The following is an 18,194-nucleotide window of genomic DNA, read 5'->3' as shown; positions in this document are numbered from 1 at the left end:
TTTTTAGGATTTTTCACCTTGAAGTACCTCCTCAAAAACATTGTAATATAGTAAAATAAAAATATTCGACTAGACGTCTCCTTTTTTGTAAAAAAGAAGACCTAGGGACCATTTTTTAAAAAAGGAATTTTTAGGATTTTTCACCTTGATGAACGTCTTCAAAAACATTGTAATATAGTAAAATAAAAATATTCGACTAGACGTCTCCTTTTTTGTAAAAAAGACCTAGGGACCATTTTTTAAAAAAGGAATTTTTAGGATTTTTCACCTTGAAGAACCTCTTCAGAAACATTTGAGGAAGTCCTCCAACATGGAGCACACTTCTCCAATTTTGATTCTCAATTATACTTGCTGATATTCCCATCTAAATCCTCAAAGAAGACGTTAAAAACGAGTCGTTGACAGCTGTCATCTGCCAGACGTTACATATCCAAAGAACCAATCAGGGTCTCCGCGGAGCCATATAAGCGTCTCCGCATAAATCCGCCGATCTTCCAATTTGCAGTCGTAGATAACTAAATTGCTTCTGCCAGAAGGATCAAGTCCGTCCTCGACTACAAAACGAAACAATAAACTCGACCCATTTCGCCTAACAATCCCTACATCCTCGATCCTAAATTCTAAATCGAATTCCCTCTGGTCTACTCTTTTTATGCTCGAATAGGACATCGAGAGGACAGGCTGACAAAAAACTAAATCGATCGACCGTCTCGAGACGAAATCGATCGACCTGGTCGAGTCGTAACAGCGGTCTAAAGTCGAGGGATCGCTCGCCACGCAAAAGAGGGGACCACGAGTAGATTAACATCGGGTGTTACGCCACCGAAACGCTTGCCTCACCCCCCCTCGTCCGCGGGGACACCGTAGCGGCGCGGCGATCGCCAACTATTTCCAGACGGATTTAATTAATCTTGAACCAAAAATGTCCAGCGCGAAAATGGCGGACGGTCGGTCAACTCCGCCACCTGGCAGAAATAGCAACACGTAGAAACGACTCTTGACGCAACGAAATAAACTAACCGTAGCCAGCACCTGCTTCCAGCTACGACGCGGTACAATTAAAAATCGTTGCTTTCGGTGGTCCGTTCGAGGGGAATAAGCTTCGTACCAGGATATATTCCGTGATATTCTCCCTGGTACCAACGTTGAATATGCGTACTATGATAGCTCGGTGCAATTACACGCCCACGGTGAAACGTTAACATCCACGATATCGCAGCTCGAAACATCTACCTACACGTTGTAAATATTTTAAACGGCGGTAGATTCTTGGGCACGTCGCCCCTTTAGGCAACATCTGGCTTTATGGTACTCGTAACTTTTAAGCACGCGGTTTTTCCGATCCCGCGAAACACTGCCGGGTAACTGAAATTACTCGTAACCCCTCGCGCAGCACCGTGATCGGCACTTACGACGAGGTAAATATAGTTTATAACTTGGGGATGTTCGAGTTTCTTCGGTTATTATCTCCCCCCCGCCCCCTCACGCGGGGGAACGACTGTTGCAAAACCACTGCAGGGGCTCGTTGTCCGCGCGAAAATGACGATCAAAATTCTTGTTCGTCGATCGAAATAATCCCGAGCGAAACTGTACCGAAGTGGCGTAATTATTGGGGGGGATGTTGGATGTTGTCTACAAAAATGGCTGGCCAACGCGACCGGGTCAACGGAAGTCCGAAAACTGAGCTTCCGAAAATCGGTTGCCAGAGGCCTAATAATAATCGCGGTCGCAGTTAATCCGCGGGACCGGAAACCGATTCCAAAATACATCGCTGTCGAGCAGCGTTTCCCAAACTCCGTGTCCCGACGAGGAAAATGAAATACAGAAATTTTTAATTTTTTGGTCAATTTTATTATTAGTTTTAGTATTGAATCTTGGAACACTTTGCTTTGAATGTTTTCGATTTTAAATGCACGAAAAAATTATTTCATTCGAGACCCAAATGGGGAAATAATTTAGAAATAAATTACTAGATCGATGGAATAAACTGACACATAAGTGATTTTATAAAAAATATTATCACTGGGACCTGGAGATCCCACAAATAATTTAAAATCTAATCTGGGATCGATTGCCTCTCGAGCTCGCCACCAGAGGGCCACGCTCTTCTTGTCTCTCTCGCAAGCGCTCGACCGATGTTTCGTTTGCATATACAGAATGTTCCGTAAATAGTGTAAGAACCGGAAATGTAGCTGAGACGATTCTGAACAACAATTTCCTTTGCAAAAATGTCGCATGGGGCTTCGTTTTTGAATTATCAACGAAAAACACTGACCAATCGCAGGGCCCGCTAGACGAGTCCTCTAGCAGACATGAGACAAAAAACGATTTCCTATCCTCTGCAGAACCACCTTAAACTACAAAATAATTATTTCCTTCAAAATCCAAATGACACGAAATAATTGAGAAAAAAGTCACTATAGACAGAGATGGAATAAAATGACACACATCATAGGTGTTTCTAAAATAAAAACTGGTAAACCCCAGCCTGAAGATGAGTCAAGAATGAAGAATTGAAAAATGAAGAATTGAAGAATGCACTATATTTGAGAAGGTTTTGGGAGACGCTGCGCCAGATTGCGGAAGCGTTTAGCGACTGGTACGCGCGAATCGTCCGTCAGTGTGCACGCACGAGATTTATCGCGGCCACGCGTCGCTGCTTCCTGCTGAAAATTCGCCCGGGCACGCGTCTAATTAGCGTTCCCGGGAGCCCCTTCAATGAGAAACAGGTTTTTCTGGACGCCCATCCGAGCTCCTTCCCCCTCCACCGGGATCTTCTTGGCTCTCAATCGCCTTGAATGAGGACGCGTTCGCCGTTCAACTGGCAAGGTGAAAATTTCGTGAATGAAACCGTTCTTCTACCCTCCGAGTATACGTATATTCATCGAGCTAAAAACGGCAAAATAAAAACGAAAATAAAACCCCGCGTTGGTATAATATTCCCATTAGAAAAAAACATGGATGCGCCAATGTTCTCGATAACGATCCCGCGGAATCGTTTCACGAGATAATTTGCAACATTGTAGCTCATCGTTCGAGGGGGAAACAAGACATTGATATTTAGCCGTATCGTTTTGCAACGATCCACGGCGATAACGATCGCCCGATGCCGCGTAGGTTCGTTCCATTTGTTCGCAGAAGAGTTCTGTATACGTGTCGCGTGATTCTTTTCCGCCTGGAACAACGTCGTTCGATGTCGCGTAACGCCAAGAACTTGCAAATCGAATCTTGTAACGTTCGCTCCCGGGCCGCGGTTGTTTGTAAGAAAACCGGTAATCTCGTCGCGAGTAAGGAAAGCACGACAGAAAATGACGCTGTTAGCATCCGACAGCAGTTAACGTTCGGTTCACCGATAAAACGAAAATAAAGACATCGACGCGTATCGGTTGGCGATCGGCCATTGATCGTCGATCTTGCCGCGAAACGTTTTAATGCCAATCGGCAGATAAAATTTTACGTCGGTTAAAACGTTCGATTCCTTGTTTAATACTCTTTTACTGCTTCATTAATCCTCATTTAATAATACTCTGCCCGAGGAACGTCGAAATACCATAATCATTACTCGAGTCAGTCGTCGAGCAATTTATTTATTCGTCGAATATTTTTCTCGTTTGAATAACGGCGTAATAATTCGAAACGTCTCGAATCAATCGCTAATAAAATGGCCGCGCGCCGAGATAATTGCATGAAAATAACTGTGGAAGCTCAGCGCCATCTCTGTTGCAAGCGTGGACGCGAGCTTTTCGAAACGGTGATCGTCGAAAAGAAACTAAGAAAACATGTCGGTCAGCATTTTTGCAGACGTTCGAAGTTATCGGCATTAATCTCCCCGCAGCAAAAACATACAAGCGCGCAGAAAAAGACGTGTGCACGCGGCTTTATACGGACGAACGTCGGTGCATTCAATTGTCAGAACCCGCGGAGAAGTTCACGGCGCGGAAGATGGATTTATTCGACGCGCCGTGGTAGGTGGAACGCGAGAGAGAAAGAGCGACACGAGTCTCTGGCCCGATGCGCAGCGGGAAATAAAGGAGCGTGGCTCACGATCGCGACAGATAGCGGGGTTGGAGAATTCACGGGGCCTTAGAGCGAGGATAAACCGGCCACGATGATCCTACCACCGTCTTTTTGATGTCAAACGATCAGACCGATGACGATCTCGCGAACGATACAGGTTAGAATGCCGGACCGGACTCGTAGCTGAGCTATACGAGACTACTCTTCGCTCCCCACTCACCGCCTGTTGGCAACCCGAGACCTCGTTCCGTTTCAGATTCGCCCGTCGATAAGTTTCGGCCGTTGGAAAATTTCAACGATGCGCGCGCCGATCTGTCCTTTCGGCTCGAGACGCCCGATTTGAAACCATCCACGGCAGACCAGCCCTTTGGGGTCGAGGACGAGGAGGACGAGAAGCATCGCGAGCAGAACTTGACCGATTCTAAGGGCAACGACGATGGTACCAACTTGACAATATTTTTTAAATACAATCTAATGAGATTCGAAATCTCTTTAGAATATTGACAAAAATGCACATGTTATTCATGACACAGACTGAGATGCTTTACTATTAATATGGTGTCTACTGACCCTCGTACCAATGACTGGTATTTCTCAGGCGTAATTTCTGCTAGTTTACTTGCATGTGGCGGGTTACCTCTCGTACTCGCCACCAGAGGGCCACGCTCTTCTTGTCTTTCTCGTAAGCGTTTGACCGACCCCCCGTTGCTATATATACGCTCCTCGACCGTCTACTCAGTAGGCCTGCTAGGAAGGAGCCTTACTGACGAGTCCACTAGCATAATTTGTAAATCTTCATTCCTCGTATGAAAGAGTGTCTCTTCTTCAGATTCCCGAATCTCTGGAGACATATGCAGAATATGTCACATGGGGAGCCACCCAACAATGGAGGACAATCGAGCTACGCGCGGCAGGCAAAGCCAGGGTATCAGAGGGGTGGAAAGTCGGATATCCAACGCATCGTCCTACGCGTATGTAGGTCCTCTGGTCTCTGCTTGCAAGTGAGCTTTATCATCAATGTTTATTGCAATTTATCAATCACGTGAATGGCATAGTTCACCCTGGAGATAGTTTTCGATCTAGGTTACGCCTAGATTACGCAAAGAGTGCTTGACTTTTCTACAACGATACACTATCGAAAATTGAAATTCGAAATATATTTTCAATTTAATTGAATTTTCAATCTATAAGATTTATATTAGTAACATTTCAGATTTATTCGTAAACAAGCTTGGTCACCTTAGCTTGACCAAATGTCCATTTAAAAAATCCTTTCCCGTTTGGATACAATGTTAAATCGTTGCCTGAGATGGCAAGGATCGCGAGTGGAAACGCGTAGCAATTTGGGTCGACATTCCGACGTGCAAATCGGATCGTTATTGACGTGCATCTCGACTGGATCCTAATACGATTTGATCGAACGTGACAGGTGTCGCGGAACAGTGGCCCTGGTACACGCTGGCTGCCTGGAAAGATGGCTGACAGAATCGGGTCACACTAGGTGCGAGCTCTGCGGATACAAATACGTTACTAAAAGGGTCCCACGTCACAACATCTTCCGTAGTGTCGCTATATGGTTCAATACCGTAATAGTGACCCGGCAAGTAAGAGTCTTATCAGTCTCTGTCAGCTTAAACGAACCACTTTAGCACTCGATCTACCCCTCCCCCCTTCCAAAACAGATAACTCCTATTTCGCTTACGGTTCGACAGACTTCAAAATCGTTTTCCACTCCGGAATACTTGAAACACGATACGTGATCTTCTCTTCCGGCACAGTAAAATCCACGGAACGAGTTTGTTAATATATTCACAGACGAGATATACGAATAGGGGGGTGCCTAATTTTTCGACGAAATTAAAAAATTTCAAATCGTTCTGAAAAAATTATTTTTAGTTGCAGGGGTCAATTACAATCATTTTTGGTCAATAGACATACCCTCGAAATCCTATGCATTTTCGAGAAAAAAATTCGAGTAGATACCGAAATTTTTCGACGAAATTGGAAAATTTCAAATCGTTTTGAAAAAATTATTTTTAGATGCAGTGGTCAATTATAATCATTTTTGGTCAATAGATATACCCCAGAATTCCTATGCATTTTTGAGAAAAAAATTCGAATAGCTTCCGAAATTTTTGGCAAAATTGAAAAATTTCATTTCGTTCTGAAAAAATTATTTTTAGTTACAGGGGTCAATTACGGTTATATTTGGTCAATAGATATACCCTCGAAATCTTACGCGCTTTCGAGAAAAAAATTAGAGTAGATACCGACATCTTTCGACGAAATTGAAAAATTTCAAATCGTTCTGAAAAAATTATATTTAGTTGCAGGAGTCAATTACAATCATTTTTGGTCAATAGACATAACCTTGAAATCCTAACCATTTTCAAGAAAAAAATTCCTCACCGAAAATATAATTTCAAACCCTGAAATGTCACTCCAAAATTCTATTCTTCATAACTTCTGAAGAATTTTCGGATTTTAATGTTTCAAAATGCAAACAACGCGTATTTTAGCGAAGAATATATAGAAATTTTGAGAATGTTCGAAAAGTTGTTCCCTAACCTCTTCTATTCATATACATCGTCTGTGAAATGTCACGTATGTACACGTGACATTGGCCGTCAGTGTAAAGTTCATTAAAAGTTACGAATTTCAAAATTACCGCCATTTTCTTATACCACGAGCACCGTGATATTTTAACAAAAATTTTGAAAGTATTACCATAAAATTCGTTTGTAGATGTTACTGGATATACTCTACTTAGTGGTGACGACCCCATTGGCCCTTTTCTCTTGCTACATTTGCGCGCTAGCCATGACGATGTTGTTGAAGAATGGTTTGCGCGATATACCCTGGATGATCGTCGCCATGTTGCCCACATGTGGTCTAACCCTAGTGGCTTATTGGGGCTGGGTAATAACTTTGGTCAGGTGTGTTGATCCCCCAACCAACGCCATCTAAAACTCGTTATTTACCGTAATCGACGTTCCATCGTATTTAAATAAAACATAATAATTCCGTACACCAGATTGCACGGGCGACGATGGCGTCGTTACTGGAGGAACAACTTCGTGATCCGATTGGTCCCCAATAACGCGATCTCGTCAGATACGAGCCTAAGTTCGGCGTACGTGTCGCTGGATCGCTCGAACGAAGAGATCGACGAAACCGAAGAAACCGAAGAGACGAGTGTCCGCGATACCACGAACGAATCGACTTAAATGCGTTCGCTTATGGCCGCCTCGATCCGTCCGCAGTATTCCCCCGGCTAGATAAGATTTAATTGCAAGTAATTGCATTTAATTAAAAAGCGACTTTAATCGAAGCTGATTGCCGTCCATCAAGGATAATTGATCGCGTCGGTGATCGTAAATTTTCCGCCGTGGCCCTTCCGCGTATGTAAATCGTTTCACGCAATAAATTGAAAATTACGGGTGAAGAGCCGGGATCGTTGGAATTTTTGCGTTTCCTTTTCGCCGGTTTCCAGCGATTATTTACAAGATCGGCGGCCCGTGTCTCGTCGATATCGTTAAGCTCAATTTATTCGAACACTTGTTCTTCCATTTAATTGTACGCCTGTTTAGCAAACGAGTTTCCATCTGGTTGTGTTAATAAATATCTTCATTTTTTTTTTTTTATTGCAAACGTGTCTCGTATTTGTGTATTCATAGACGATTATAATTCTTCTACGACGATCCGGTAGTTAACAATTTTACTTTCAAACGATTTACCTAAGTATCGTCGACAAAGGGGGGAGGGGGAATTGATGAATATTTTTTTTTCCCCCCCCCTCCCACCACCTGTTGCATAATGTATAAGGGCGACGAATGCGAGATCCTGATTCAAACGTCGGCGCAAAAAGAGCAGAAGAGTAGTCGTTACACTGAAGAATGGTGTAAATGCGGGACGGAAGAAAGAGTCGAGGATAAGATAAAAACGAATTAACCGGGTAAACCAGCTCCCAGAAGTCGTTCACGGCGAAAGATCCCGTTGGGTTTCACTTTCGATCGTTAACGAAAGTTATTGGGTACTCAAATGACACATGAGACTGGCTCGTCCGAGAAAGGGAATCATCTTTTATCGTTATTGTACAGCGAATGTCGATTCATTTTCAAAAAACGAAGAGATACGAATTATTATGTTTAAGAGACAGTCCTCTACGAGGCTACCATTTCATTAACACTAGATTTACGGGCACTGATCGCACGTTTATTTATTGATAAATATTCTAGACTTTCGTGTTGACGATTACCTTAAAATACGATTTTTATTTTTATTAGAATATGTATTCGTGCCATTGCATCAATCAAATACAACACAAAAAAAAAAAATTGAGAAATTAAAAAATTAAATTTTAATTTTAATTTAATAATAAAAATTGAATTCGTGACATTGTATCGAACAAATTCGACGTAAGTTGTTGAAAAATATTATTTACGGGTTCTGGAATTTTAAATATGGCGTCTGACAACTGTCAAATTCACGACTAATAAATTTAATGTTAATTCTATTAATAGAAACCTGATATCTACAATTTTTTTATATAGTATATTATTTTTAATAATCGAGTTTAGATATCGAATGAACGTCGATATCCTTCCATTGTAGTCGAAAGTTGTGACTATCGATTGTAATCGACGATCGAAGCTTATGCGTCGGTTGGTTCGCGCAGATCCGAACGCGGGCTATTCAAATGAAATCGACAAAAGAGACATCTGGTGAAATGGGTATCGTGACCGTGCGTGGGTAGTTCAGATCGAATCTCGGGATTGATAGCGATCGCGTGCCAATTCCTCGTGCATCAAAAGCGTCCTTTGATTGCGCTTATCGGGGGATTAGTCCCTTTGGGCCCTTCTCGACGTTCGTCTTCTTTCTTCGCCATTCCTTCTCTCGCCTAACGAGCTGGACAGCGCATTTGTTAACGTCCACTCGCGCACGACGATTTAATTATCCGAGATTGTATCTTCATTCGCTGGTTTCGTCGTATCAAGGTTATTTTAAATAAAGCATTTGAAATTATTAAATAATATTCATATATTTCTGAATCTTCTAAAGTCGTTAAAACAGTTGTAAATATTGTGGGGTTTATTGTCTCCAATACTCGCCACCAGAGGGCCACGCTCTTAGCTTTCTCGCAAGCGCTCGACTGACAAGTCCAGTACCATCCACTCTCCTTTCCTTTCCCATCAGTACCCCCACGACATTCTCGATAATATCATTGTGAATATAAAAATTGTAAAATTATCTACTAGACACCGTCAGAGAAGAATTTAATTTACGTTGAAGCGCGAGTTTCGAGCCTACTTGCATATCAGCGATGGCGGACCAGGTAAGCGTTTTGACCTTTCCCATGAAACGGAACTCAACACCGTTTGAATATTAATCCAGGGGTCGCAGAATCGAAGCAGGAAGCGCCGTGTCGTTAGCATGAATCGGCTCCCGGGATCTAAAAGGTCCTGGAAAGTAACGTGTTTCACGTGCGGTTGCAAAGATAACGATAAGCCCGTTATCTAATGTCGTTTCGTTTCCTGGATGAAAATCGCTATATTATGCAAACGAACTTTCGGTCTTCGGAAATATACACTCGCGCTTATCGGCCCGTCCGCGGATTTCATTAAACAAGACGAAGTAGAGGACGGTTTCAATTCAATATTCGCGTATCGATTTTAAACGATCGAACACCGACGCAGGTGCTCGTCAAGACATTTTTCACGCAGGAACATTTCCATCACCCGGTACATTAACCGTGTCTCCACCTATCGGCGAGTTATCGTACCGCGACCGATCATCGTTATCGCGACGATATTCCCCGTATCGATGGTTAAAGACCGTGGCGAATAGGTCCGAGTGGTACGAATCCTGGCAACGAGTCACGATACGCGCGTCTACGCGCAATTAGGCGAATGTTTATTAAAACGTCGCCGCGCTATCGTCGCTAATTCCATGCGGTACAGGCAGAAAATTGATTTTCTGCCTCCGTCGAGGTTAAGAAGGGGCGAGGGGGGGAGGGGGGCAGAGAAAGAAGGCGTACGAGGCGAAACGAACGCGGCGCATCGGGGCACGCAAGTTACGAAAAATAAACGAGTCGACGCGGCAGTAGGTGGTGCAAATGGAGCAACAGGAGGACCCAAGATGATTGCCACGCGGTTTATTAACCCCTTCTCTTGCCCTTTCTCCGCGCGTAATTTTCCTACGCAGCTGTCCCTTCGAGATAGAAACCGGAAGCGATACGGGGCGGCTCGTTTCAAACGAGAAACATCCACTGCCAATCTACGACTTTCTTTTTCTCGAATCCATGAACAAATTATCATTAAAACTGCACGTGCGTACCAGTTTTCGATAACGCATCTGTCGGGAGGAAAGGTTCTAAATTTCGATGTTGGCGCCAATTTTTGAAAGTACGCAGTTCGGCCAACCGTGGGAAAAATTTTAATGGGGGATTCTAGGGGTTAAAATAAGACAAAAATAAAGAATATCAATTTGTTGATGGAGGCTTCGTTAAAAAGTTATTAATATTTACAGTTCCAACCGTACTGAATTTTTTTCTAGAAAATGGGTAGGATTTCGGGGGTATGTCTATTCACCAAAAATGATTGTAATCGCCCCCCGCAACTGAAAATAATTTTTCCAGAACGATTTGAAATTGTTGAATTTAATTGTTAATAACTTTTTAACGAAGCCTCCATTAACAAATTAGTATTCTTGATTTTCGTCTTATTTTGGCTCCTAGAGTCTCCCATTAAAATTTTTCCCAGAGTTATTAGAACACCCTGTATATGTAGGTTTTGTATTAGATTAGTCTTCGAATTAAAAATATTAAACTTTTGTTATTTAGTTTAGTTTTAATATACTAGATTATATATTTACAATACAGTGTGATTATACGTAATTTACTCCAATCAAAAAAAAACATCCCCAACTCGCGATCAGTTATCGAGGTTAGTATCGTACCAACGCCATCTTTACACCCGAAACCCGTAAATTTCTCGCGTTCCTATCGTCGAGAATAATTCCATTCGTTTAAAATCCGGCCCTACACGCGCGTTGCCCTTGAGCGAGGATTTAAATTTCGCGCGTCGCAGCGACGCCATATTTCAACCCGGCCGTCGGCGCTCGACGCCATTTTTCCCCATCGCGGATTTTTCGCGTTTCCCTTGATTTACGATCGCGCCGCGACCACTGATTGAGCCGTAAATGGTTTTTCGCGCGTGTTATTTATCGTTAAAGGCGTAATAAATCGAGGGCCTCACATTCGACATTAATTATCCCCGCTGGACGCGCTTAATTTTCACGGCTGCTTCTCGTAATCACTCTCGCTTCGATCACCCCGGTAATTGTACCCCCCTCCGCCCCGGTCACGTTTACGTCATTTAAAGCGTAGGCAGCTTATCTGAAATCACGCGTGTAATTGCTATCCGGCGTTATCGAAGGGCGGTCGGGTTTCAAGCGCATCTTTACCACCTCGTAAAACCAGGGTGACACTTTTTCCAACGGTTCCGAGGACCAACGCCTCGTTCGAGCTCGATGTTTCGCGCCTCCCGCGATAACGCTTCGTTTTACGCTCAGTCCTTGCACACACCGCGGTTAATTACTATATCGTCGAGCATTTCGTCGTGGCTCGCCTCGGGCGGTCAGCGACTTTCATCTATTTCGTCGCTCGTCGCGAGTCGTTTCGTTTGAGAATTATCGGTCGCCGCTGGATTGTAATTAGCGGCCAGAGCCCGGCTGGCGAGCCAATTCGAGGAAGCCAGAGATCGAGATCGCTGATATCCGGCTCTTCCCGCGTCGACGACTTTTTCCATCTTGATCCTGTTGATGTTATTTACCGCCCATACCTTGTAAACTTGAGAACTCTTTCTCTTTTTGTGTCCTTCATTAGCACTCAAATACAGATTCACGACGTTTTAGGCTCTGGGGAACAGCCATATTGGAACAGAACTATGACTCTTAACACTTTACCGACCGGTAGCCTATTGATCGACTTTTTACCGACTAACGCATTACCGACCGGTAGCTTATCAATCGGTTGTCATGAAAATAAAAAATATCACTAGATTTAATTACCCTATAATAACGGAAAGAGAACAATATAGTAACCATTGTCGCAAAGTTTCATTTAACATTCCTATAAGTACAAGAAAAAGTAGATATACATATAATCTAGGGTAAATCGGTATCGGTCGGTAAAGTGTTAATAATGGTAATTTACTATGGAATTATAAATTTCTGAACAATTTTGTTCCAGTGTATCGTGGCATTTTTTGGTTGATAGGGTCCAGAACCTGGTCGAATAAAAGTCACCCGATGGGGGCCGTTTATTGGCTGCTCGCCGTCCCTTTATCTCGTTCGACAAGACTCCTAACGAGGGTTAAAAAATACGAGACCGACGGGGCGAGAGCCGCGGATTAGAAATCCCGGATTATTTATGCAGAAATTTCACGCGTTCCTGCTCCTGATTCGATCCTAATCCTCCGAGGATGCCTATCCCGTCGTAAAGTCCGTCCCTCGTCTTTCACGCCCACCCAAACTCCCCACTTGACCAATTTTTATGGGTTTCAGATATCTTGCGACATATTGACCGTATGCTTCGAAGAGGAACTTAAAAACAACGAGGTTTTAATTTATCGAGATGGAAGAACTTAAATCAACCTCGAGGCAATATTGACAGTAATAAAAATATCATTTATAGACTGTCTATAAAAGATGTAGGAGATTCCATTTTATAGCGTCGATGCAAAAAACTCGAACATGGTACAATATGTGCGATCGTCGATGTTTTTATTACGATCTAAAAACGGAATCACGTGTTTCCACCCAATAATTCGTCTCCCCCTTTTCTCTTTTTTACCCTTTCGAAGCTGCCACGGTCGAAAGAGGAGCACAGTTGTCGGCCGTTTTTTCCTCGTCGTCTAGGAGCTAGAACGCCGTCACGTGCCACTCGTGCCAGAAGATCTGGAAGAACCGGATGCATTCGCGGCGATGGCGCGTAAAAGATTCATTTCTTCCTCGCGTCGAATCCACGGGGAAGGATCGGGAAGCTTTAAAAGACCGCCCTTCTATTTTCAATCTGCGGGGTCCTGTTTAAAAGATGGAAAGGAAAAGGAAGGGGGAGAGTAAGGCATCCTAGCAAACCCTATCTCAGACTGGGATATTTGAAGTCTGTCGTGGATCGTATATATGCAGACGGAAGATCGGTCGAGCGCTTGCGAGAGAGCTAAGAGCGTAGCCCTCTGGCGGCGAGAACGAGAGGCAATGGACCCCACAAACTGAACCTTCGATTTTCCATAGAACGTGTTAGAATATTTTTAGCAATAATTCGGGATCGATTAAGGTAGCTCGTGACTTCAGAATCGCCCCCAAAAAATCGCAATAGCGCCATCTATGGCTAATTTTATTATCCATGGGGGAAAGCACACCAAACGTGTCCGCCATTGTGAAATCTGACGCGAGAACAGAAAAAACACCGACCTAACCTAACCCAGTGCTGGGGGAGTCGAGCACTTGTGAGAGAGTTAAAGACGTAGCCCTCTGGAGGCGAGCACGGGAGGCGATGGACCCCACAAACCATAAAACGTGTTACAATATTTTTAGCAATAATTCAGGATCGATTAAAGTGACTGGTAACTTTAGAATCGTCTCAACCAAGCTTTCACCTCAAAAAGATCGCAATAGCGCCATCTATAACTAATTTTATTATCCACGGGACGAAAGCACACCAAACGCGTCCGCCATTGTGAAATCTGACGCGAGAACAGAAAAAACACCGACCTAACCTAACCCAGCGCCGGGGGAATCGAGCGCTTGCGAGAAAGTTAAAGACGTAGCCCTCTGGCGGCGATGGACCCCATAAACCGAACCCTCGACTGTCCATAAAACGCGTTACAATATTTCTAGCAATAATTCAGGATCGATTAAGGTGGCTCGTAACTTCAGAATCGCCCCAAAAAGATCGCAATAGCGCCATCTATGGCTAATTTTATTATCCACGGGACGAAAGCATGCGAAACGCGTCCGCCATTGTGAAATCTGATGCGAGAACAGAAAAAACACCGACCTAACCTAAGCCAACGCCGGGGGAGTCGAGCACCCGACGATGTAACGCGACGGAGAATTGATGGCGGCCGTAGCACGAAAATGATCGCTTGCATTAATTACGATATTTACGGGACGAGGCGTCCGGCGGGGCATCGTTTGTTTATTAATAACCGCGATAAATAAGTATCATAAAGTGATTATAATATCGTGGGTACCGCCAGAAGCGTCCACGGGGCGGGTGGGAGCGGAAGAGGTTAGGGTCGACCGTGGAATAGGGGCCAGAAAGTGATTCGAGAGGCGGGTCGATTTATTGGCTCGCGTGTTGGTAACTGGTGGTGCTTGTTAAACCGCTTTTACAGCCGCACGGACCGCGGCCAGATACCTTTATCATCGACTATAAATTTCGGCAGCGCCGGATAGAAAGGGTCCGGCGTTCATAATTGGCAATAATTCACGTGGTCGCACGAGGAACGAGCCTGTCGATTTTCGGTACGCGGTGTCTACGTACGCCGACGCAGTCGTACGCGTCGTTGAAAAAAAAAACCAAGCCGCTCACGTTGGACAAATTGAGACGTTTGTACGGCGGGTAGATACGTGGATAGACAGATTTATTGACCGGGGTTAGTGACCCTCGTAAAACGTGAAATGACATTGGGTTTTCCGATAGAACTCTCGATCTTGCAGCCGCCATATTGGTTATTCGGACGCTCGAGTCACGTGACGTGTGCATCGAGTGATGCTTTCCCCAGTTATAAATTGTTTCTTCGTCCGTTCGTACAACCGTTTTAATGATAATATTCTCGAGGATAGTAATGGTGTTCATCAAAATCGCAATAAAGCCACGAGTCTGCTATTACATGCCACCGCCATTAGGATAACAATGTTATTACTTGACAACCGTGTAAATTAATTTATTTCGAAATAAATCGCTACGAGGAATCGTTACGCTAACGTACGAGTACTTTGAATGATATATGCATTGCTTCGGGTGGAAAGAAAAACTTAACCATAGTACATATTACACGGACGATAAAAACCACTAATCGCGTTTCGTCTTTCGATCGATAATCTACTCATCAATTACATTCAACCAATCGGAAGTTACAGCACGCCCACTGCCCGTAGTCGCATCTGTGCTAATGTGGACAAGTTTTTTACCCTCTCTCTCTTCGATCATGTTGTACATCCACAATGAAAATAAATATTAATAAGTCATCTCGTAAGTAGACTAGTTTTTATCGTATTTTATATAAACGTACATTGCTCGAGCGATACGTTGGGACATTTTTTGAAAACGGAATTAAAAATTTAGAGACGGAAGACGATCGTTGGAAACTAAAAATAGCGTAAAAAAAGAAACGTGACTTATGGAACGGTCTAATATATTTCTGAAACGATTTGCCGTTGATTTACCGTCCTTTATCGTGACAGTTTTGGAGCAGGACGGTTTTAAGGTACAGAAATATCACAACTATAACCTGGTCCAGTGTCGCGAGGTGAGCGCATGCGCGCGCAACAAGATTGAAAATCGAGTTCCACGAGATAATAACGTATGTTGCTACGCGAACGAAAACGATGGAGCCGTGCCAAGGAACACGCTTTAATGTCCATATTGTATGCGAGGAACGAAGAGACCAATCGACAGCGCAGTATATTTAGAATTTTTCAACGCGTTCCTTCCCCCCGCCGATTCAATTTTCTTTTACGTACCTGTTTTCGTTTAGTGCTCGAACGTCCATTTTGTTTACGTTACGGTCAGCTTCATTTACAGTGACACAGTTTATTTGTCAGAGACACTCCGGTAAATAAAGTAACCACAATTTTCACTAGAAACACCAGTCACGTCGCACAAAACCATAAACCATAAATCACAAGTAAACGTATGAACGACGAAATGTAACGTTTCCTTTTAGCAAGAAACTAATTGCAAATTTATCTGCAAAGTTCTGTTTCTAATTATAGAGTCGGTGAAACACGGAACGTCGAAATAATTATCGGGCGCAGAGGTCTAATAAACGTTTCAGTCCCGTAATACGTTAAAATAAAACTAGCTCGGCATTAAAGTATCGTAATTGCACGTTACCGATGGTTTATACCAACAATTACGCGAAACGAAGTTAAGTTAATCTCTTCCCGCGTCGGAACCACGAGCATAATCGATCCTTGAACCGAAACATGACAATGTCGCGGGGGTCAAGCGTCACTGTGGTGGACGCTGTCTGTGAGAACCGGTGTGCGCGGAAAAATTCGAGAAATTCTAGCTCGCGGTATTATTGGCCCGTCGGGGATACTTAATGAATTTATTGCTGGAGGTTATCTACGGCCAACGTGTAACAGTCAATTTGCATCTTCCCGGGAACGGACTGGCTCCAAGGAATTTTCGCTCGAGTTCCGGGAAACGTTGCAGAGGCCTATGGGAAGGCAAATATTGGACCTGCGAGATTTATCGTTCTCGTGACGAGGACCTACCGCAACGCGCTACACGTTCTACCGAACGTGTCACGTCTTGGTCTACATACAGGGTTGTCCAACAACTACGTCCACCTCGAATATCTCAACAGTTACTCGATTCAGTATTCTGACAGAAATTACACAATTATTGCACTATAGACTCGCAGGAAATTGCGTTCACGAATTGTTCTAACCTATGAACACACACGCGGCGTAATAAAACTTCCCTGCACTGCCACCATCGCGCTGCAGTCGCCGTCGCATCAAATCGCACTTACCGATCATAAAAATACGGAAATAAAAACGAATTAACATATCGTACCCGGGGTCAGTGCATAAAGAATATAATTAACAACGTAAGAATTATTTATTATGAAAATTAGTCCGAAGCACGTTTATTAAATTTGAATGTAAATCGGTAATTTTTGTCGACCGAACCAACGTATAGGTTATGTATTCCGTGTTGAATTATTAATGACTAGAATCAATATTCCCGTCGACTATTGCTGAAGGTTAGCCCGATGCACGTTAAATTCGAGAAAAAAATAAAATCCCCCACCCGTGACAATGTGTACTAATTGACACATTGCCGTGACCAGGATTCGAACCTGGGTTACTACGGCCACAACGTAGGGTCCTAACCACTAGACGATCACGGCTGCTGGAGGATTCGAAAGCAACCCGCTGGATCGTCGATGATCGATCGTAACAGCGGCGGAATTGATCGATCAACCGTGAAAGGCCCCCAACCGTGCATCGTTCTATCGCAAGACGTTCGTAATACGCTGTACACACATATCACGATGCATTAACCTAAAATGCAGGCATATTTGAATCGGATACCACGAATTATCGCCGACAATGTTAATCGTTGTTGGATGAAAAAAGTGGCTCTCGTCTGTGCAAATATTTGATATTTGCTCTCTTTAACATTTATCTCGCCCGTAGCGATCGAAACGATCGTGTTATCTGTTCCGATCTCCGAACTGCTCCCCTTTTGCAAATATTATGAGGGTAAACAGTTTGACCCCCGCGGCAGACAAATGCAATTAACTTTCGCGATTAATTGGCGACCATCGGCAATTAAATAGATCGTAACTAACCACGGCCTACTGGTTTATAGTATAAATTAACATAACCTAACCCGTTAGCGACAGGTATGCAACCGAGGCATTTAAATATCGCATACGGTGTCTAGTTATACAAAAAATTCATTCTACGAACCCATTTGATGGCACGGATGCAGCTAAAAAAGTTGATTCGTTGAAAACATACACTTTCACGCACAGAGAAATCTCCACGAGCGACAATGAACTTAAACTTTGCACGATCTTTCGATTTAAAAATTGATCACAGTAACGAATCACTCTTTTGCAATATTTCTGATAAACAGGTCATTAAAATTACACGATAATCATTTCTGATTAATGCTACAATGCTTGTCAACGTCACAGTGATATCATCTGTAACCTAACCTTCAACTCGAAGAACTTGGTTACAAGATCTAATTAAACACTAAAAGATTCGACAATTGTTGCAATCATGTGCAGAGTTTCCATCGAACGATCGTTGCAAACATTAGAACGAGATTCGTCGACTGTTCGATTGGAGGAATCGGTCGTCACGCGCAACGTTACCAACCCATATTTTGACCCGTTGTTCGGCAGAAGGTGGCAACCCTTCCG

At 43.5% G+C, this 18,194-nt stretch overlaps 1 protein-coding gene and 1 non-coding gene across 2 annotated transcripts; one reads left to right on the top strand and one right to left on the bottom strand.

Moving 5' to 3' along the window:
* Positions 1 to 4,131: 4,131 nt before the first annotated feature.
* LOC122405159 (E3 ubiquitin-protein ligase MARCHF3-like) lies at positions 4,132 to 7,244 on the top strand. The gene is made up of 6 exons (XM_043409695.1): positions 4,132 to 4,174; positions 4,274 to 4,456; positions 4,847 to 5,018; positions 5,447 to 5,621; positions 6,763 to 6,953; positions 7,052 to 7,244. The coding sequence occupies exons 1-6, from the start codon at positions 4,132 to 4,134 to the stop codon at positions 7,242 to 7,244; spliced, it is 957 nt and encodes a 318-aa protein (XP_043265630.1).
* Positions 7,245 to 17,096: 9,852 nt separating this feature from the next.
* On the bottom strand, positions 17,097 to 17,168 carry Trnah-gug. The gene has a single exon. It is a non-coding gene; the product is annotated as a tRNA-His (tRNA).
* Positions 17,169 to 18,194: the final 1,026 nt, after the last annotated feature.

Source organism: Colletes gigas, unplaced genomic scaffold (genome assembly GCF_013123115.1).
Source record: "Colletes gigas isolate AHSC1104 unplaced genomic scaffold, ASM1312311v1 Colletes_gigas_Sc00004, whole genome shotgun sequence".
Taxonomy (NCBI): Eukaryota; Metazoa; Arthropoda; class Insecta; order Hymenoptera; family Colletidae; genus Colletes; species Colletes gigas.
This window is presented reverse-complemented; position numbering and strand designations above follow the sequence as displayed.

What these genes read in the sequence shown, in the direction of transcription:
- LOC122405159 (XM_043409695.1), top strand. Translation starts at nt 4,132, where the DNA reads ATGTCAAACGATCAGACCGATGACGATCTCGCGAACGATACAG. An exon ending in CCTCTGGTCTCTGCTTGCAA is followed by an intron (nt 5,019 to 5,446) that starts GTGAGCTTTATC and finishes CGAACGTGACAG; the next exon opens with GTGTCGCGGAACAGTGGCCC. An exon ending in TGGGTAATAACTTTGGTCAG is followed by an intron (nt 6,954 to 7,051) that starts GTGTGTTGATCC and finishes TCCGTACACCAG; the next exon opens with ATTGCACGGGCGACGATGGC.